This window comes from Canis lupus, chromosome 27, assembly GCF_048164855.1.
Source record: "Canis lupus baileyi chromosome 27, mCanLup2.hap1, whole genome shotgun sequence".
NCBI classification, from domain to species: Eukaryota; Metazoa; Chordata; class Mammalia; order Carnivora; family Canidae; genus Canis; species Canis lupus.
The window spans coordinates 6,436,258-6,458,979 of record NC_132864.1 but is presented as its reverse complement, the minus strand read 5'-3'; the positions used below and the strand labels follow the sequence as shown (position 1 = coordinate 6,458,979).

The following is a 22,722-nucleotide window of genomic DNA, read 5'->3' as shown; positions in this document are numbered from 1 at the left end:
TTAAGAGTTGTCTCTATAACCTGGTCTGGATTTAATCATCACACGAACTGTGGAACTGTGGAAGTGTTCAGGGAAGGGAGGCTTCCCTGTACAGGCTGCTAACCTAAGGATGTGGAGATTGGACTTGGAGATTGACTAGATACAAGACCTGAAGAAGATTGAGGAGTTGTGGTTGATAACACTCATCTTAGTGCTCGTTCATTCATTCGTTCTTTTTCTTTTTTCTCTTTTCTTTTCTTTTCTTTTCTTTTCTCTTTCTGTCATAAGTAAATTAAACAAACAAATAAGAACAACTTTGAAGGGAAGGGGAAGATTTTTTTCAATTTGTGACTAACTGAGTTTTGGATCTTTGTGGGATATTTAACCATATCAATTCACTAGGCAATCAAGTATCATACTCTGGAGCTTAATAAAGAGATCATCAAGCTTCTCAAATTTTAGTCATTTGGAGTGCTGCTTTTTTTTTTTTTTTTTTTTTAAGATTTATTTTAGAGAGAAAAACCACCTATATTTATGTGTATAAATGGGGAAAGGGGCAGAGGCAGGAAAATTCTCAAGCATACTCCCCCCTGAGGAGGGATCAATCCCGGAACCCCAAGATCATGACTGAACAGAAATCAAGAGCTGGCTGCTTAGCTGACTGAACCATTCAGGTGCCCCAAAATATTTTATTTTTTCTAAGTAATCTCTACACCCAACATGGGGCTTGAATTTACAACCCTGAGATCAAGAGTTGAATGCTCCACTGACGGAGCCAGTCAGGCAACCTATATTGTTGAATTTATTCTTTTTGTTGTTGTTGTTGTTGTTGAATTAATTCTTAAGCAACTTTCCCTAGTTTCTTACAGGCTATATTGCTTTTCTATTGGAATGCTAGTAGTAAAAAAAAAAAAAAAAAAAAAAAAAGAATGCTAGTAGTGAATTTGTATATTTGTATCTCTCAGCCTTCATTAAAGCAATAAAACTACCCTCAGTCTTTCTAGATTGATTCTTCCCTGCAAATACAATAGTATTTTTTTTAATTAATAAGCTTTTTGTTTTTATTTTTTTAGAAGATTTATTTATTCACAAGAGACAGAGGCAGAGACATAGAGGGAGAAGCAGGCTCCCCATCAGAGTCCTCCGATGTGGGACTTGATTCCTGGATCTGGATCACACCCAGAGCCAAAGGCAGACACTCACTGCTGAGCCACCCAGGTGTCTCAATAAACTTTTTAAAAGTAGTTTTAGTTTCACAACAAAATTGCATGGAAAGTACAGAGGTTCACAACCACTCCCATTGTGGACATCCCATACCACAATCCCCATACATAATGTATATTTGTTAAAATTGATGAACCTACATTGACACATCATGACCCAAAGTCCATAGTTTACATTAGGTTTTGCTCTTGATGTTGTATATACATTCTGTGGGTTTGGGCAAATGTATAAGAATGATATGTATCCACCATTGTTATCATGTGGAATAGTTTACTGTACTAAAAATCCTTTGTGCTCTGCCTGTTCATCACTCTTTCCCCACCAATCCCTGGCAACTATTGATCTTTTTATTGTCTTCCTGATTTTGCCTTTTCCAGAATGCCATGTAGTTGAAATCATACAGTAGTAAGCATTTTCAGATTGGCTTCTTTAACTTTATACCTTTCCGTGGGTAAACAGCTCATTTCTTTTAAGTGCTGAATAATATTCTATTGTCTAGATGAACTGCAGTTTACTTTTGCATTCTCCTACTGAAGAGTATCTTGGTTGCTTCCAAGTTTTGACAATTATAAAGAAAGCTGCTATAAACATCCTTTTGCAGGCTTTTGTGTGAGTATAAGTTTTGAATTGATTGGTAAATACCAAGAATACAATTGTTGGATCATGTGGTAAGAGTATGTTAAGAAACTGCCAAACTGGGCACCTGGGCGGCTCAGTCAGGTAAGCATCTGTCTTCAGCCCAGGTCATGATTCCAGGGTTCTGGGATTGAATCTCAAGTCAGGCTAACCTGCTCCATGGGGAGTCTGCTTCTCCCTCTGCCCCTCCCCCTATTCATTCTCTTTCTCTCTTTCAAATAAGTAAATATATAAAATCTTTTATATATATATATAAAAGATATATATATAAAAGATATATATAAAAGATATATATATATATATATAAAATCTTTAAAAGAAACTGCCAAACTATTTTCCAAATTGGTTCTACCATTTTACATTCCCACAAGCAATGAATGATAGTTCCTATTGCTCTGCATCCTTCTCAGCATTTGATGTTGTTAGTGGTTTGGATTTTGGCCATTTAATAAGTGTGTAGTGGTATCTTGTTTTAATTAGAATTCTTTCATGAAATGTGATGTTGAATATCTTTCCATATTCTTACTGGCCATCTGTATTATCTTTGGTGATGCGTCTGTTTGGGTCTTTTGCTCATTTTTAAATTGTATTGTTCATTTTCTTATTGTTAAGTTTTAAGAATTCTTTGTATATTTTGGTTATCAGGTCTTATCAGATATGTCTTTTGCACATATTTTCTCCCAGGTTGTGGTCTGTCTTCTCATTCTTTTGATACTGGCTTTTGTAGAGCAGAGGCTATTTATGAAGTCTAGTTTATCAATTACTTTCATGGATCATGGTTTTGGTTGTATTTAAAAAGTCATTGCCATATCTAAGGTCATCTAGGTTTCTATGTTATCTTCTAGGAGGTTTATAGTTTTGTGTTTTACATTTAGGTCTATGATCCATTTTTAAAAAAGATTTTATTTATTCATGAGAGACACAAAGAGAGAGAGAGAGGCAGAGACACAGGCAAAGGGAGAAGCAGGCTCCATGTAGGGAGCCTAATGCGGGACTCAATCCCAGGACTCTGGGATCACACCCTGAGCCGAAGGCAGATGCTCAACTGCTGAGCCACCCAGGTATCCCAGGTCTATGATCCATTTTGAGTTAATTTTAGTCAAAAGTGTAAGTTGTGTGCCTAAATTCATTTTTATGCATGTGGATGCACAGTTGTTCGAGGACCATTTGTTGAAAAGATGTTTTTGGTCCCTTGTGATGTCTTTGTTCCTTTTTCAAAGATCAATTGACTATAATTATGCAGGTCTGTTTCTGAGCTCTGTACTCTGTTCCATTGATCTACTTGTCTAGTCTTTCACTGTCTTCATTATAATAAGTTTATAATATGTCTTGAAGTCATTGTCAATCCTCTAACTTTGTTCTTTTCCTTCAGGATCCTGTTAGGTATTCTAGATCTTTTGCTTCTTGATACAAACTTTAGAATCAGTTTGTTGGGATCTGTAAAATTACTTTCTCGGATTTCATTGTATCTATAGATCAAGTAGGGAAGAACTGACATCTTGACAATATTGAATCAACCAATGAACATGGAATTTCTGTCTTCATATCTATCATCCGAGTTTTGTAGTTTTCCTTGTATAAATCCTGGTACCTGTTTTGTTAGATTTATACCTAAGTATTTCATTTTTTGTATGCTAATATAAACAATAATGTCTCTGTCTCATTCCTGGTATCTGGGAAAGAATGACTTTTGTCCATTAACTTTATATCCTGCAATTTTGTTATAATTACTTATTCAGGTTTTTTGGTAAATTTTTTCAGATTCTCTGCATAGATTAATAGTATCATCTGCCAACAACAAGTTTTATTTCTTCTTGCCAATCTGTATTTGCTTTTCTTGTCTTAGCATTAGCTAAAAATTCCATTATAGCATTGAAAAGCAGGGTTGAGGGGCACCTGTGGAGTAGTCAGTTAAGCAACCGACTGTTGGTTTCAGCTCAGGTCTGACCTCAGGTTGTGAGATTGAGCTCTACACGGAGTGTTGAGTCTGCTTGAGATTCTTCCCCTCCCTCTGCCTCTCCCTGCACTCACATGTGCTCTCTCTCAAACAAATCTTTTTTTTTTTTTTTTAATTTTTAAATTTATTTATGATAAGCACATAGTGAGAGAGACAGGCAGAGACACAGGCAGAGGAAGAAGCAGGCTCCATGCACCGGGAGCCTGACGTGGGATTTGATCCCGGGTCTCCAGGATCGCGCCCTGGGCCAAAGGCAGGCGCTAAACCGCTGTGCCACCCAGGGATCCCTCAAACAAATCTTAAAAAGAAAGAAAAATGAATCCTTGTATTCCTCTAGGCTTTTAATAAGTATAAGTGCTAAATTATATCAGATCCATCTGTTGTTTACCAAAGAGTATGGGCATACAGGTGATAAAAGGAGGGGAGGTGACTTTGAGGGAAAGAAGAGGGGTGAGGAATATATAATTAGCATTCTGTTCATATTTTGAACCTGATTTTCTTGGTTGTGCTTTTTACTCTTATTGGTCTGTGAAGCCATATGGCAGGTTGTATACTGAATCTATGCAGTTAACTCCAGTGGCTTTTTCTAATATCATTAAATGTCTAGGTTCACCTGATACATCCTGCTATATTTCAGTTTCCAACTAATTTCCTCAGGTGAAGCCTCTTTACCAACTGCAGTGAACTTTTTTTTTTTTCAAAACATCAAAAAATGAATATATTTAACCATACTCAGCTCGTAACAGAGCAAATGGGTAAGAAGAATAATTCATACTATAGCATATTGCTAATATGAACTGGCAACAGAAAAAGTTGGTATAAGAAGGCAGAAAAACTCTATCTTTTAAGAATTAGAACCAAGGGGCTCCATAATCATCTGGCATCCGCTGAATGTTGTACCTATGGTTAGAAATGTACATGATGGGAACTCCAGGGATCTTCCGGATCCTTCGTTTAAGGTCCCGGTCAACTGTGGTCACAATGTAACACTTGTGCTGAGTTACTCTCTGTACTAAGCAGTCATCTGCATAGGTTTCTTTGTGTGTGCATGGCAATCGTTCAAATCTTGGATCCTTGGCAATCCTTAGAGCCACTCGATACTTTTGCCCCAGTTTCTCAATTTCAGCCGTTACACAGTCAGTTATACAAGGGATACACTTGGCATACAGACAGTCCATCATTGACTGTACTAAGTCAAGTTTGGCTTTAATGGAAAAGTTGATAAAGTTGGTATCAACCAGAATGTGGTAAGGTGGGCCCAGCTGTGTGTTATATTGGAAGAATAAGCAGGAAGGATGTTGGGGGACTTCTCTTTCCTTGAGTGCACTGGGATCTTTCTTTTCTTTCTTTATAGGTTTTAATCTATCCTTCTCTTTAAGCCTCTGATCTCGGAGACTAAGCATTCGCTTCATGGTCGCATACTTTCTTGCTTTCTTTTGCTTCCCCATGTTAATGCCACACTCTTGTTTTTGCAGTGAACTTTTATATTTCTGGTCTTTCATACAATTTTTACTCTAAGTATAATAGGCTTATCTTGTTTCTTATATCAGTAATTGTTTTCTTCTGTGTTCTCAGCTCATGAAGAGAATTATTCTGTTTATATCCCCACAGCTCTTACTGAATTGCTCAGTAGGCAGGGAATTGGTTTATAGAGGAGCCAGGAAAGTAATTTAAGATTTTCTCTTTATTGAGACCATTTTCTTAACTATTATTTTACTGCCTCCCCAATCCTAATCTTTCATTTATCATGCCCACCATGTAGGTATAGATCTTGATTCTTTGTTCAGATATTACAGAAAGGTCTGGGATTCCCTGGGTGGCTCAGTCAGTGAAGCACTTGTCTTCGGCTCAGGTCATGATCTCAGGATCCTGGGATCAAGCCCTGTGATGGGTTCCCTGCTCAGTGGGTAGTCTATTTCTCTCTCTGCCCCTTCCCTGTACTGTCTCACTCTCTCTCAAATAAATAAATAAAATCTTAGAAAAAAAAAGAAATCTATTTACTTTTCCTTAGAAGCTTATGGTCAGTGATAATAAATAAAAGTATTTAAAATGTTAAAGTGTGTTTTAGAGAAAAAATGAATTTTTTAGTGTGTTTGGAAATAATTTTAAACTTCCAGAAAACTTTCAAGAATAGTGCAAAGAATACCCATAAGCTCTTTACTCAAATTCCGCTATTACTAACATTTTGTCCCATTCCCATCATCATTTGGTATATGATTTTTTTTCTCTGAGGCATCTGAGAATAAATTATATATAATGGCTTTTTACCCCCAAGTATTTCCTAAGAATTGGAATATGAGTGAATATATATTTTTAAAAAGTCTTCATAGTATTATATAGTTTTCCTCCCTGAAAATGATAAAATACCTTCCTAAAATTTAGCCTGCAGAAAATCAGGGCCTATGTTTGACTATTAAAAGCATCTGATGGGACTCCTGGGTGGTTCAGTTGGCTAAGTGTCTTGACTCTTGGTTTTGGCTCAGGCCATGAGGTGGAGCCCTGAGTCAGGCTCTGTACTTAGTGGGGAGTTTGCTTCAGATTCTCTCCCTCTTCTTCTGCCCCTCTTGTTTGTGCACTCTCTCTAATAAATAAATATTTTTTAAAAAAGGATGTGGTGGAAAGACACTGTTATACCAAAGTTGAGCTTTACTTGTCAGTTTGGAAAGTAGAGAGAGGATCATAGGCAGTCATTTTCAAAGACATATCTTTTACTTATTTATTTAGAATAAGTCATGGTAAGATGTTTCCTGAGGCATTAAGTGAACAGTTTGATGTTTTTGTGGGACCTGAGGAACATCATAGTTTATTAGCAGCATTATAAATTTGTCTTTTTCAAGTCCTTTTGGGTGCAGAAAAGTTTAAGTAGAGCTGGGGAAGACGAGAACACATCCTTCCCAAGTATTTATCTTCCTGTCCTGCTTTTTCCCCCTCACCTTCAGTTACTTCTGCTTTGTTTTTCCTTATTTACCTACATCTCTCTTCTGATGTCTTCTGAATTTCTGAGCATACTGCTCAGATTTCAGTCTGTATGAGAACTGTGAAAGCCATGCAGTGTTGAGATTTTTTTTCCTGCTTTTTAAAAATCGGTCATTGAAAAAGTGAGGAGTGGCTTTACTTTACTCAATAGAGGAAAAACAAACATTTGCTTTGTTTTTTCATTTTCAGAGTCTCATGGTGAGATCAAAGAATTTTCTCCAAATAATGTCATATGTGAAGATGATTCATCCCAGTATTTGGTAGTGGAAAGAATTCTTAACCAAGACCCTGACCATTCCAGTTTTAAAGGAGGCTGGAAATGCGAGGAAGATACTCAGATGCAAGGAAATCAGGGATGTATCAGGCAAGTGACAGACTCTCATTCAGGAGCCCTGTCTCAGCACATGAGTATCAATACTGTGGAGAGACCCCATGGATGTCATGAGTGTGGAAAAACTTTCAGTCGGCGCTTTTCCCTTGTGTTACACCAAAGAACTCATACTGGAGAGAAACCATATGTGTGTAAAGAATGTGGCAAAACCTTTAGCCAGATTTCAAACCTTGTGAAACATCAGATGATACATACTGGAAAGAAACCCCATGAGTGTAAGGACTGTAATAAAACATTCAGTTACCTCTCATTCCTCATTGAACACCGGAGAACACATACTGGGGAAAAACCCTATGAATGTACTGAATGTGGAAAGGCCTTTAGCCGTGCCTCAAACCTCACACGACATCAGAGAATTCACATAGGAAAGAAACAGTATATATGTAGGAAATGTGGGAAGGCCTTTAGCAGTGGCTCAGAACTCATTCGCCACCAGATTACACATACTGGAGAGAAACCTTATGAATGCATTGAATGTGGGAAGGCATTTCGCCGTTCTTCACACCTTACTCGGCATCAGAGCATCCATACTACCAAAACTCCCTACGAATGTAATGAATGTAGGAAAGCCTTCCGTTGCCACTCGTTCCTTATTAAACATCAGAGGATTCATGCTGGAGAAAAGCTCTATGAGTGTGATGACTGTGGTAAAGTTTTCACATGGCATGCATCTCTTCTGCAACACATGAAAATTCACACTGGAGAAAAGCCCTATGCGTGTACTGAGTGTGATAAAACATTCAGTCGAAGCTTCTCCCTTATTCTCCATCAGATAACTCACACTGGGGAGAAACCCTATGTATGTAAGGTGTGCAGTAAGTCCTTCAGCTGGAGCTCAAACCTTGCCAAACATCAGAGAACACACACTGTAGAGAACCCCTATGAATATGAAAATTCATTTAATTATCACTCATTCCTTACTGAACACAAAGGAATTCGCTCTATAGAGAAAACCTAAGAGTATATGGTTTAAGAAAAAAAACAAACAATTCATGCCTTACTTTGGATTTGAGAGGACTCCTAGCAAGAAGCCTTAAGTGCATATGTTGAATGTGAAGAAAATGGGTTATACTTGATTCAACATCCTGGAGAAAAAAGTCACACAGGAATATGTGGGAAAGCCATTAATAGCTGCACATTCTGTAACATCAGAAGATAAAATCAGTCAGTACTGAGAAGACTTCATTGGTAGGATTCCCTCACTCTACATTTATAAATTCCTACCAGGAAAGGATACATGGCCAATAAATGTGAGAAAGCTTTTAATTGGAAATTGGCCCTAATTCTGCATCTGTCAGCTCAAACAGGACAGAGTGTGTGGGCAAGAGTGCATTATTTCCTGGACATCAGAAAATTTATAATGAAGCATAGTCTTACAAAAGCAGTGATTTGGCAATGTCTGTGTACCATGCAATATTTATTAAATTTGAAAATACTCTTCTAAGGAGAAAGAGCAACCCTATAAATGAATAGAAGTTGACTTTCTGCTTTATTTCCGAACTGCAGAATTATACTGGGAAGCAAACTACCATTGTAAGGAGTGTGGCAAAATCTTAGGAGTCCTGAGACATCCTACTGGAGGGAATTTGGGGGAGTTTTTCTTTGGGGGAGATGATTTTTGTTTGTTTTAAAGCAAATTTAGAAAAGAAAGTTATGAATAAATACTTTGTTTTTTAGTTAATCAATCTGGTACTTGCACAGTTTTTTTCTACAGCATTTATGGTTCTGAAAATGCAAATACCCCAATAGTGATGTCAGCAGTGAAGACTGGTGTGCATTTGTAGAAACATACAGGATTACAGAAACACTTTTAAGAACTTAGGGCTTTAGCTTTGAGATATAGTTTAGATTTAAGGTTTTGCTAACTCCTGTTTATTCTTGAATATGACTAGCCTTGTCTTAGCCTGAAGTAAATGTAAATAAGTTATGTTGTAGGAAGATACCAAGGTGGTTTTCCTCTTGTTCCATTTTCATTGGGAACATTCCTTTTGTAAGCACGTTATTTGTCACAATAAACCAGATGTTGTTCTGACTCTTCATGTACACCTTGCCTATTTTTTAATGTCCCAGTTAAAGGTGTATCTTATCTTAGAAGCATCTGTCTGCTTTAAGACTTGGCAAGATAGGTAATACACAGTTTAGCGGTTGAATAAGTGCCTCATTTAAATACATTTTTTCGTGTATGGGCAAATCTTTCACCAAGTGAGAAGCTGGCCAATTTCTTTCCTACCTACTATGATATAACATAGCTGTTGTCTAATAATTTCCTCAGAGCCTCAGTTGCTACTGGAATAGCTCCATTGTACAAATCCTTCCTTTCCTATGGTGGGGCAGGCACCATGTAAGGGGGTCTTTGTTGAACAAAAATGTATTTGTCAAAAAAAATTGCATTTGTCATTTCAGAGGTTTGAACATTCAGGGATGTGGTCATAGACTTGTCTCAGGAGAAATGGGGCAGATTGAAACCTGACCAGAAGAATTTATATGGGAATGTAATGATTGGGAACTATGGGAACTGCATCCGAGGTTACCATTCCTCCAAATTCGGAACCTCAAGCTAGGTATCTTTGCTTTCTCTTTAGTAAAAGCGGGTGGGCTTGCAGTTGCCTGCCTGAATTCTATTCTAGGTTCTTGAGGAAACAAAATTGGCAGAAGTGGGAAGTAGTTTCTATTCTTCTTTGAAGGCTTTTGTTCTCTTCTAATAGCTTCTCCTTTATATTAAGAAATTGAGTCTGGATCTAGGAAGAACCATAATCTTTTGAAGCATCTATTTTCTCCCCTATTGCAAGCAGGACTATTTTTAAATCAAATGTGACTTCCTTATTGGAGCAAGGGAAAGAGAATGAGGGAGAAAAAATGTCAAGAGGCCTATGATCAGGTAAGTGTGGGGCAATCGCAGGGAGTGCCATGGTGGGCAGTAGTCCAGCTTACCAAATCCCATGAAGCATTTTCTCAAAAACAGTTAACTTTCCCTTAAAATTCCTTTCATGCAAAATCATTCTGAACTATGTAACTCATCCTAAAGGTATGCTCATTCATTTGTGGTTAATATATTTCAGAAAATAGGAACTCTTTATTTGAAAGCTATTTATTTGGGAGAAAATGCGTGCAGTGGGTAAGGACAGAGGGAAAAGGGGAGAGAGAATCTAGCAGATGCCTGACGAGGGGCTTAATCCCATGACCTGAGCTGAAATCAGGATTCCACCACTTAACTGAGCCAACCAGGTACCCCTGCTATTATTTTTAATTAAATTAAATACAGATAATTTCTAGATTATACAATAAGATGTTAAGATGCCACTGGGGGGAAAATAATTTGTGGGTATTTTCATTGTATGTTTTATTTGTCATAGCAAGAAGGTGTTGGCAAGGCTCATAGTTGCTTTCTTTCACTCAATTTTAGCACAAAAATCTGTTAAATCTTTCCATATTTAACAATCTTTTATAAGCTGTAGTGCTTTCCAGAGATAGCAGAAAAGGAAAAAGGAAAGTTGCCTGTTTTTCAGGATGAAACTCTGTAACGGTAACCAGGCACACAAGATATAAAAGCAAACAGTAGGAGAAAAACATGTATGATGTTACACTTTAAGTCACTTGTAGAACATAGTATTATTTCAGTTCCTATTTGAATTGTTGAGACAAGAAACAATGGTACTATATAGTGTGACCATCTCCATACATGTGAAGGGATGTATGGCATCCTCCTTGAACATGTTGAACAATGTAGTATAAGAAGTTTCTATCTCAGACAATTTTCTTACGTTTGCATATTTAACATTTAGTGCAGGAATGCAACTGTTATTTCAGGTAAGACAGTTACAATATTTTCATTACTCTGCTGCCATTTACTCAATTATCCATATGTTGTTAAAGCATCATACTCCTAATGAATAGGTCTATCCTTTATAGAAGAGCACATAACACATGGTATCTTTTCTGGAGTGTGACTCCCTATATAATTTCCATGTGAAACCTTCCTTAATTGAGTTTCCCTTCAGAATAATTATCTTGCATATACTCAGGCTGAGCGTACAGCTGAATGACTCTCAGTATCTGGCACACTCATAGATGTGACTGTCCTGCAGTTGTGTTTCTCTAGTATGCTTGCAGCAGTTTTTACTGATAACTTCTTCAAGTGAATGCAGTGTTATGAGGTTGGATTTAGCTGCTGCTTAAAATGTCTTCAAAAAGTCTACTTCCAAATAGGATGCAGAATTGTGGCAGCAACCAGAGAAAATACGACGAATTTTTAAAGGTATCGTTGAGCTGTGGAAAGAGTGATGACTAGATGGACCAAAATATGAGAGAGAAATCACAAGTATTCCTGTGGTCAATTGAAGTTGAAATGGTAGATTAGCAACTTGAGAAGCTTCAAATGCACAGCCAGTTCCCTCCCCTGGGACATGAGCTGAGTTTCAGGGCTGTGTGGGTGGCCAGGGAGCCAGAATAAAAGCTCTCTCTTTTTTAAAGATTTTATTTACTTATTCATGAGAGACAGGGAGAGAGGCAGAGACACAGGCAGAGGGAGAAGCAGGCCCCAATGCAGGGAGCCCAATATGGGACTTGATCCTGGGACTCCAGGATCATGCCCCAAGCCCAAGGCAGACGCTTAACCACTGAACCACCCAGGCATCCCCAGAATAAAAGCTTCTAGAAGACTGAAGTATCTGCAGTGTCTGTGGTGTTTAGGAATGAAAAAAACCACCAGAGGAAGTGGCTCCCTAAAATCAATGCCCAGTCTCCTCAAGCCATCTCATCAAAATTTGAAGCTGCACGAGGTAGGAGGTTGGAGGTTAAGGAGACGAGGACCTACCAAGTCTTCTAACTTAAAAGCTTTAGGAGAGTTCCAACCCCAAATCCAAAGGCTCAACAAGGGTGAACTGAGGCTTATTGAAGATTGAGTGAAGTGCTGACCCAACTCACTGTTGCTGGACTGAGGTGATTAGCCCCTCAAACTAGCAGAAGAAAGGAGAAATTCTCTGGTAGAAGCCCCTGAAGTTCTTTTAAACATAATGTCTGGCAATTTTTTTTTTTTTTTAATTAGGCGTGTGAAAAACAGGATCATATACAGACATACTTTATTGTGCTTTGCAGATACTACCTTTTTTTTTTTTTTTAGTTGAAGGTTTTTGACAAACCTGTGCAGAGGAAGTCTATCTTTGCCATTTCCAACAGTATTTGCTCATTTTATGCCTCTACCACATTTTAGTAATTCTGATATAATATTAAAGTTTTTCTCCATTATATTGAATTGCTGCAATCTAATGGTAACATTTTACAGATAAGGAGCTGCTTCTTATGGATGAACAAAGAAAGTGGCTCTCTGAGATGGAATCTACTCTTGGTGAAGATGCTGTGAAGGCTGTTGAAATGACAAAGAATGTAAAATATTACATAAACTTGGTAAAGCAGTGGCAGGATTTGAGAGGATTGACTTTAATTTTGAAAGAAATTCTATTGTGGATAAAATGCTACTAAACAGCATCACATGCTATAGAGAAATCGTTTATGAAAGAAAGTAATTAATGGATCAAGCTTCATTATCTTAAGGAATTGCCAAAGCTACCCACCCATCAGTAACGACTGCCCAGACCAGTCAGCAGCCATCAGCAAGGCATTACCCTCCACCAGCAAAAAGATTATAAAAGCCCATGTGATGGTTAGTGGGTTTTTATTTTTTTTTAGCAAAGTATTTTTTTTAATTAATATATGTCCATGGGGAGGAGAAAGTGTACTGCACATATAATTGATTATAGTATAAGCATAACATTTATATGCATTGGGAAACATTCATTTGACTTGCTTTATTGCAATATTCACTCTGGAAACAAACCTTCAGTTATCTCCGAGGTGTGCCTGTAATCAATGAGACAAAATTGACGAGATGCGGAGAGAGGTGACCTAGATATTGGGTGTTTTAGATAAGGATGTTGATGTAATTATGGTTAATATGTTAACATACAGGAGAGGATGGAAGAAAAAGGAAACTAGACAATTTCAGTTAGTAATTAGAATCTATAAAAAATAGTCAAATGGCTGTTCTAGAATTGAAGACACAGTACATGAAATAAAGAGTTTAACACATGGACTTAAGTTGAACACAGAACAATAGTAAACTGGAAGGCAAATCAACAAAAGTACTGAGTGGGGAGGTGAGGGAGAGAAGAAAAATATGCAAAGGTCTGAATGAGGACTCTGACTTTTGCTGTTCCATGTATAAAGCTCTTTTGTCCCTCCACTCTTTATCATGGAGGACTACCTTCCTTTCCTTCAGATTTCAGCTTAAATGTCATCTCATGGAGACCTTATCTTGAGTGCCTTATCTAACACAGGTGCTCCTATTCTTATTCTAGCATCTTGTTTTTTACCCCCTTGTATTTTGAATTTAGCCTAGAAGTCGATTTAGATGGTGTAATTTTTTTTTTAAAGATCTTATTTACTTGAGAGAGGGCAAGAGAGTGTGCACTAGTGAGCATGAGAAGGGGGGGATGTCCAGGGGAGAGGGAGAAGCAGACTCCTTGCTGAGCAGAGAGCTCGATGTGGGGTTCAACCCGAGAACCCTGAGATCATGACCTGAACCAAAGTGAATGCAGAGATCAATGGAACTAAGATTCAGAAATAAGCCCTCACTTATATGGCCAATTAATCTATGACAAAGGAGGGAATATACATTGGAGAAATGATAGTCTCCTCAATAAATGGTGTTGGGACAACTGGATAGATACATGGAAAAGAATGAAACTGGGCCACTTTCTTATACTATAGGGAAGAATAAAATAAAAAATGTGAGACCTGAAATCTTAAAACTTCTAAAAGGAAACATAGGCAGAAATCTCTTGGCCGTTGGCCTTGACAACATTTTTCTAGATTTGTCCTTTCAGGAAAGGGAAACAAAAGCAAAAATAGATTTTTGGGACTGCATCAAAATAAAAAGCTCTTAAACAGGGATCCCTGGGTGGCACAGCGGTTTGGCGCCTGCCTTTGGCCCAGGGCGCGATCCTGGAGACCCGGGATCGAATCCCACATCGGGCTCCCGGTGCATGGAGCCTGCTTCTCCCTCTGCCTGTGTCTCTGCCTCTCTCTCTCTCTGTGACTATCATAAATAAATAAAAAAATTAAAAAAAAAAAAAAAAAAAAGCTCTTAAACAGCAAAGAAAACCAACAAAATGAAAAGGCAACCTACTGAATGAGAGAAGATAGGTGCATTTGGTGTGTCCCAAAAAGTGGTTAATATCCACGATACATAAAGAACTTACTCAACTAGGAGGAGCTGGGTGACTCAGTCATTTGTGTCTGCCTTCAGCTTGGGTCATGATCTCAGGGTCCTGGGATCAAACCCTGCATTGGTATCCCTGCTCAGCGTGGAGTCTGCTTCTCCCTCTGCTTCTGCCTGCCTGTGTTCCTTTTTGGTGTTCTCCCTGTCTCTCTGCCAAGTAAATACAATCTTTTTTAAAAAATAAAAAAGGAAAAAAAATAAAAAAGGGGATCCCTGGGTCGTGCAGCGGTTTGGCGCCTGCCTTTGGCCCAGGGCGGGATCCTGGAGACCCGGGATGGAATCCCACGTCAGGCTCCCGGTGCATGGAGCCTGCTTCTCCCTCTGCCTATGTCTCTGCCTCTCTGTCTCTCTGTCTCTCTCTCTCTGTATGACTATCATAAATAAATTTTAAAAAATTTTAAAAAAGAATTTAAAAATAAATAATAAAAAATAAAAAAGATTTATTTATTCATGAGAGGCACAGAAGGAGAGAGGCAGAGACTTAGGCAGAGGGAGAAGCAGGCTCCATGCAGGGAGCTCAATGTGGAACTCAATCCCAGAACTCCAGGATCATGCCCTGAACACCCTGAACTGAAGGCAATCGCTCAACCACTGAGCCACCCAGGCATCCCAATAAACTCTTCTTTAAAAAGAGAACTTGGGGATCCCTGGGTGGCTCAGAGGTTTAGCGCCTGCCTTTGGCCCAGGGCGCGATCCTGGAGTCCCGGGATCGAGTCCCACGTTGGGCTCCCGGCATGGAGCCTGCTTCTCCCTCCTCCTGTGTCTCTGCCTCTCTCTCTTTCTATGTCTATCATGAATAAATAAATAAATAAATCTTTAAAAAAATTAATAAAATAAAATGAGAACTTATTCAACTCAATAGCCCAAAAAGCTGAATAATTTAAGAATGGGCAGAGGACCTGAATACATGTTTTTCCAGAGATATATGGATGGTGGATGGCCAACAGACCAATGAAAAGATGCTCAGCATCACTAATCAGCAGGGAAATGCAAATCCAAATGAAATACCACCTTAAATTTGTTCAAAGACCTAGTATAAAAAAGACAAGAAATAACGAGTGTTGGCCAGGATGTGGAGAAAACTTTCATGCACTACTGGTGGTAATGCACATTGGTGTAACCACTGTGGTACACAGTATGGAAATTCCTTAAAAAATTAACAATAGAGGGCACCTTCATGCCTCAGTTAAGCATTTGAGTCTTGATTTTGGCTGAGGTCATGATCTCAGGATTGAAAGATTGAGTTGTGTGCGGAACCTGTTTAAGATTCTCTCCTTCTGGGCTCCTAGGTGGCTTGTGTGGGCATCGGACTCTTGATTTCAGCTCAGGTCATGATCTTAGGGTCGTGGGATTCAACCCAGTGTTGGGCTCCATGCTTAGTGGGGAGTTTGCTTTTCTCTCTGCCTCTGCCCTTCTCGTGCTCAAGCTTTCTCTTTCTCAAAATCTTAAAAAAAAAAAAAAAAAAAGATTCCTTCCCCCACCTCATAATGTGGGTGAGCATTCTGTCTTTCTCAAAACAAAAAACAATAGGGCGCCTGGGTGGCTAGTTCATTAAACCTTTGGCTTGGGTCATAATCCCAGGGTCCCAGAATCAAGCCCTGTGTCAGTCTCCTTCCCTGCTTGGTGGGAGGTCTGCATCTCTCTATCCCTCTGCCTCTCCTCCTGCTTGTGTTCTCTGCAAATAAAGTCTTAAAAAACCAAAACAATAGAAATACCAAATGATTCAGTAATTCTACTGGGTATCTACCCAAAGAACAAAAACACAAATTTGAAGATAAACATGCACTCCCATGTTTAGCATTTGTAACAATAGCCAAAATATGGAAGCAGCCCAAGTGTCCATGGACTGATGACTGGAAAAAGATGTGATATATACACAGAATGGAATATTACTCAACCATAAAAAATAACATCTTGCCATTTGAAACAACATGGAAGTGCCTAGAAGTTATGCTACATGAAATAAGTCAGAGAAAGACAAATATATGGAATCTTAAAAAAAAAAAAAAGAAACAATCATAAATACAGAGAACAAATACAAGAACAGAATCATAAATACCATTGCTGGAAGGGAGTAGAGTGGAGGACATTGGCAAAATAGGTGAAGGGGATTAAGAGGTGCAAACTTCCAATTGTAAAATAAGTCACAGGGGTAAAACGTACATCGTTAGGGAATACAATCAATAATACTACAATAATGGGACGCCTGGGTGGTTCAGCAGTTGATTGCCTTCGGCTCAGGGTGTGATCCCATGATCTGGCATCAAGTCCCACTTTGGGCTCCTTGCTGGGAACCTGCTTCTCCCTCTGCCTGTGTCTCTGCCTCTTTCTTTGTGCATCTCTCATGAATAAAATCTTAAAAAAATAATACCATAATAATGTCTGGTGACAGATGTGATTATACTTATTGTGGTAAGCATAGCATAATGTATAGAATGGCAGAATCACTGTGCTATATACCTGAAACTAACAGAACATTGTATGTCGACTATACTTCAATAAAAGTTGTAATTCATAAGTAACTATGGATAATATATTGGTATCTATCTTCCCAGGATATTTTCTTTTTTATTTATTTTATTTAATTTATTTTTTTATTGGAGTTCAATTTGCCAACATATAGCATAACACCCAGTGCTAATCCGGCCAAGTGCCCCTCTCAGTGCCCATCACCCAGTCATCCCAACCCCCCACCCACCTCCCCTACCACTACCGCTTGTTCATTTCCCAGAGTTAGGTGTCTCTCATGTTTTGTCACCCTCACTGATATTTTTGCTCATTTTCTCTCCTTTCCCTTTATTCTCTTTCACTAATTTTTATATTCCCCAAATGAATGAGAACATATAATGTTTGTCCTTTTCCGATTATTTCACTCAGCATAATACCCTCCAGGTCCCTCTATGTCAAAGCAAATATTGGGCATTTGTCGTTTCTAACAGCTAATATTCCATTGTATATATAGACCACATCTTTATCCACTCATCTTTCCATGGACACCGAGGCTCCTTCCACAGTTTGGCTATTGTGGACATTGCTGCTATAAACATCGGGGTGCAGGTGTCCCAGCGTTTCATTGCATCTGAATCTTTGGGGTAAATCCCCAACAGTGCAATTGCTGGGTCGTAGGGCAGATCTATATTTAACTCTTTGAGGAACCTCCACACAGTTTTCCAGAGTGGCTGCACCAGTTCACATTCCCACCAACAGTGCAAGAAGGTTCCCCTTTCTCCACATCTTCTCCAACATTTGTTGTTTCCTGTCTTGTTAATTTTCCCCATTCTCACTGGTGTGAGGTGGTATCTCATTGTGGTTTTGATTTGTATTTCCCTGATGGCAAGTGATGCAGAGCATTTTCTCATGTGCATGTTGGCCATGCCGATGTGTTCCTCTGTGAGATTTCTCTTCATGTCTTTTTGCCCATTTCATGATTGGATTGTTTGTTTCTTTGCTGTTGAGTTTAATAAGTTCTTTATAGATCTTGGATACTAGCCCTTTATCTGATATGTCATTTGTAAATATCTTCTCCGATTCTGTAGGTTGTCTTTGAGTTTTTTTGACTGTTGCCTTTGCTGTGCAGAAGCTTCTTACCTTGATGAAGTCCCAATAATTCATTTTTGCTTTTGTTTCTTTTGCCTTCATGGATGTATCTTGCAAGAAGTTGCTGTGGCCAAGTTCAAAAAGGGTGTTGCCTCTGTTCTCCTCTAGGATTTTGATGGAATCTTGTCTCACATTTAGATCTTTCATCCATTTTGAGTTTATATTTGTGTATGGTGTCAGAGAATGGTCTAGTTTCATTCTTCTGCATGTGGATGTCCAATTTTCCTAGCACCATTTATCGAAGAGACTGTCTTTTTTCCAGTGGATAATCTTTCCTGCCTTGTCGAATATTAGTTGACCATAAAGCTGAGGGTCCACTTCTGGATTCTCTATTCTGTTCCATTGATCAGTGTGTCTGTTTTTGTGCCAGTACCCACTGTCTTGATGACCACAGCTTTGTAGTACAACCTGAAATCTGGCATTGTGATGCCCCCAGCTATGGTTTTCTTTTTAAATATTCCCCTGGCTATTCGGGGTCTCTTCTGCTTCCACACAAATCTTAAGATGATTTGTTCCAACTCTCTGAAGAAAGTCCATGGTATTTTGATAGGGATTGCAGTAAATGTGTAAATTACCCTGGGTAACATTTTCACAATATTAATTCTTCCAATCCATGAGCATGGAATATTTTTCCTTCTCTTTGTGTCTTCCTCAATTTCTTTCAGAAGTGTTCTGTAGTTTTTAGGGTATAGATCCTTTACCTCTTTGGTGAGGTTTATTCCTAGGTATCTTATGCTTTTGGGTGCAATTGTAAATGGGATTGAGTCCTTAATTTCTCTTTCTTCAGTCTCATCGTTAATGTATAGAAATGCCACTGATTTCTGGGCATTGATTTTGTATCCTTCCAGGAAATTTTCAACGCATACACATACATACATATTTATAATATTTTAATAAAAACATGGTCATATTCTGATATTTGTAATTGTATTTGAAAATCCCAATATATGGCCAGCCCAGGTGGCTCAGCAGTTTAGCGCCGCCTTCCGCCCAGGGCGTGATCCTGGAGACCCGGGATGGAGTCCTACATCAGGCTCCCTGAATGGAGCCTGCTTCTCCCTCTGCCTGTGTCTCTGCCTCTCTCTCTATGTGTGTGTGTCTCAGGAATAAATAAATAAAACCTTAAAAAAAATCACAATATATTAAATACACCCCCACATCAATAAATCTGAAACTACATTTTATATAGTATAGTGACTGCATTATATTCTAATTTATGGACATAATTAGTTTTTAAAGACCAACCGGATGTTATTGGAAATTTAGGAATTTAGCAGTTTTTCACTGAAGCTTGAAACTGTGAGATGACTATACAAACTTCAATGAAGAGTTCTATCATAAAAGTTCAGAAAAAAATTGCTAGATTAAGGGCTATGAATATTCTCATTTTGCTTACCTGTCCCACAGAAAATCTGTATTAATTTGTGCTTCCATCAGTAACCTCAAGAAGAATGCTGCACCCTCACCAATGCTGGGGCATTTCACTCCTTTTGATACACAATGCAGTGGCACATAAACACTGACTGCAAAAAAAGTATGATTCAAGTCAGAGAAAAAGCAGGTATGAAGCTGTTGCACTAAAATCTGTGAGATATGCTAGGTAAGTCTGTGCCTGAGTCTGCAGCTGCTGCTGTGCCAAGATTTCAGTGGGCCAGTTAATACACAGATCCCTGAGGACCACGTAATGTATCTCCTTATGCAAGAAACACATGATTTTGGGATCATTTTCTATTTGCTGCCTGCTATGGCTGTGCCCTCCAGGACTGCTAACAGCTACGAAGAAAAGGAATAATTAGTTCCACAGTGTGTCTGCAGGCTCTCCTTTCCAAGGTATATGTGAATCCTTTTAGACCGAAGTATCCACCATCTTTTTAGAATGTGCTGAGATTTAATTTATCCTCCCTTTAGATTTTGTTTTCACTGGTCACAGCCCAAAGCTCAGCCCACCCCCAGTTCTGATCTTATTTTCTCTATCAGTACTATCACAATGCTCCTCGGTTCCTCACATTCCAGCCACAAACGCCCAATTCCTGCACTTCTGGGAATTGTTTCTATGGTGCCCTCTTAGAGTCCTCTGAATGATAAAGAAGCTCCTTTATGTCATCCTCAACTGCTTCCTTAACATTCCCTTCACTTCATTGCATTCATGCAAACTTGCCCAGTCCCTGGAAAAAACCTACTTGACAACAGTCACATCAAATGTAATCTGTTTTGGGAAGTCTGGGTGGCTCAGCGGTTGAGCACCTGCCTTCTGCCCAGAGTGTGATCCTGGAATCCCAGGAGTCCCACACTTGGCATCCTGCATGGAGCCTGCTTCTCTATGTCTCTGCCTCTCTCACTGTCTCTCCTGAATAAATAAATAAAATCTTAAAAAAAAAAGTCTGTTTGTTGCCATGCCCTCCATATCTATCAGTTGGGAAGTAGGATCAGTATCCTTCTTGTTCCCCAATATTGCTTCTAACAATTGCAGCCTTTGAGGCTCATGCCAGGTAATTGTATCACTTTGTCTCTCGTCTTTGTTACTATCTTCTATTCATTTAAACTTTGCTGTGTTTCCCACTGAAGCCCTGAAGTTAACATGGGCACTTCCACAGGCATAGAGATCTTCACCCAAACATCTGGCCAGTCTTTCACCCATCTTACTCTCAGCATACAACCTCACAATGTAACTTATATATGTATTTTATTGGCAGGAACAGGGAATACCTAATTTTGGCCATGGCAGTTGGGATAAGGAGCTTTGTAACTGGACGCATTACTATCTTTTTAAAGATTTATTTTTAGGGATCCCTGGGTGGTGCAGCGGTTTGGCGCCTGCCTTTGGCCCAGGGCGCGATCCTGGAGACCCGGGATCGAATCCCACATCGGGCTCCCGGTGCATGGAGCCTGCTTCTCCCTCTGCCTGAGTCTCTGCCTCTCTCTCTCTCTCTCTCTCTGTGACTATCATAAATAAATAAAAATTTAAAAAAAAATTTATTTTTATTTATGATAGACATAGAGAGAGAGAGGCAGAGACACAGGCAGAGGGAGAAGCAGGCTCCATGCAGGGAGCCTGATGTGGGACTCAATCCCGGGGTTCAGGATCATGCCCTGGACTGTAGGCAGTGCTTAACCACTGAGCCACCTGGGCTGCCCCATTTCCGGGTTTTGTATTCTGTTCCACTGAGATATGTCTATTTTTGTGGCAGTATCATAGTATTTTAATTACTATTGCTTTGTAATATAATCTGTAGTCTGGAATTGTTATGCCTCCAGATTTGCTCTTCTTTTTTCAAGGTTGCTTTGGCTATTCAGAGTTTTTTTGTGGTTCCATACAATTTTAGGATTGTTTGTTCTAGCTCTGTGAAAAATGCAATTGGTATTTTGATAGGGATTACATTCAATGTATAGATTGCTTTGGGTAGTATAGACAGTTTAACAATATTTGTTCTTCCAATTCACAAGAATGTCTTTGAGTCATCTTCAGTATCTGTCATCAGCGTTTTATAGTTTTGAGTACAGGCCTTTCACCTCTTTGATAGGTTTACACCCAGGTATCTTATTGTTGGTGCAATTGCATATGGGACCGATTCCTTAATTTCTCTTTTGTTGCTTCATTACTGGTGTATAGAAATGCAACAGATTTCTGTACATTGATTTTGTATCTTGAGACTTTACTGAATTCCTTCATCACTTTTAGCATTTTTTTTTGGGGGGGGTGGTCTCTTGTGTTTTCTACATAAAATATCATGTCTTCCTCAAAGAGTGATAATTCGGATGCCTTTCAACTTTTATTTTTTTTTAAGTAAGCTCTATGCCCCACATGGAGCTTGAACTCATGACCCTGAGATAAAGAATTGCAAACTTTAATTGAATGAGTCAGCCAGGCACCCCCGGATGTCTTTTATTTCTTTTTATTGTCTGATTGCTATGGCTAGGACTTCCAGTACTATGTTAAATAACCGCAGTAAGAGTAGACATCCCTGTCTTGTTCCTGACCATAGAAGGAAAGCTCTGGTTTTCCCCAATGAGAATGATATTAGCTATGGGGTTTTAATATATAGCCTTTACTATGTTGAGGTTATGTTCCCTCTAAACCTACTTTGTTGAGGTGTTTTGTTTTGTTTTTTAAATCATGAATGGATGCTGTACTTTGTCAAATGCTTTTCCTACACCTATAGAAATGATCATATGGTTCTTATTCTTTCTTTTATTAATGTATATCACGTTGGTTGATTTGAGAATATTGAACCACCCTTGCAGCCCAGGAAAATTCCATCTTGATGGTAATGAATGGTTTTTAAAAATGTATTGTTGGGTTTGGCCTGCTGGTATTTTATTGAAAATTTCTGCCTCAGGGATATTGGCCTGTAGGGTTTTGTTTTGTTTTTTTTTTTTTTGTTTTGGCATCTTTAACTGGTTTGGTATCAGGGTCATGCTGGGCTCATAGAATGAATCTGGACATTTTCCTTCCTTCAGAAAGTATGTCTTAAAAAAACCAAATAGCACTTTATAGTTTAGCTACTCCGCGGACAGCTAAATTAACTCAGACATAAGAAACAGGTAATTAAAACCAGCACACCTACTCCTCCTTTTTTTTGCTAGTGGAACAATCTTCTTATGGATAACCTTAATACTTTCATACTGTGTTCCAGACACCTCCAGCCCCTCTTAGGAACCTCGTGTTATTGACTCTCTTCTTATACC

The 22,722-nt window shown here is 38.8% G+C and overlaps 1 protein-coding gene and 1 pseudogene across 1 annotated transcript in view; one reads left to right on the top strand and one right to left on the bottom strand.

The window, feature by feature from the left end:
• Positions 1-22,722, top strand: part of LOC140619845 (uncharacterized) — a 64,093-nt gene that overhangs the window by 7,007 nt on the left and 34,364 nt on the right. The window contains exon 3 of the mRNA XM_072803769.1: positions 6,962-8,118. Coding sequence (XP_072659870.1) covers positions 6,962-8,118 — 1,157 coding nt within the window. The remainder of the gene's footprint in view (positions 1-6,961; positions 8,119-22,722) is intronic.
• On the bottom strand, positions 4,480-5,244 carry LOC140619107 (rRNA-processing protein FCF1 homolog pseudogene; annotated as a pseudogene).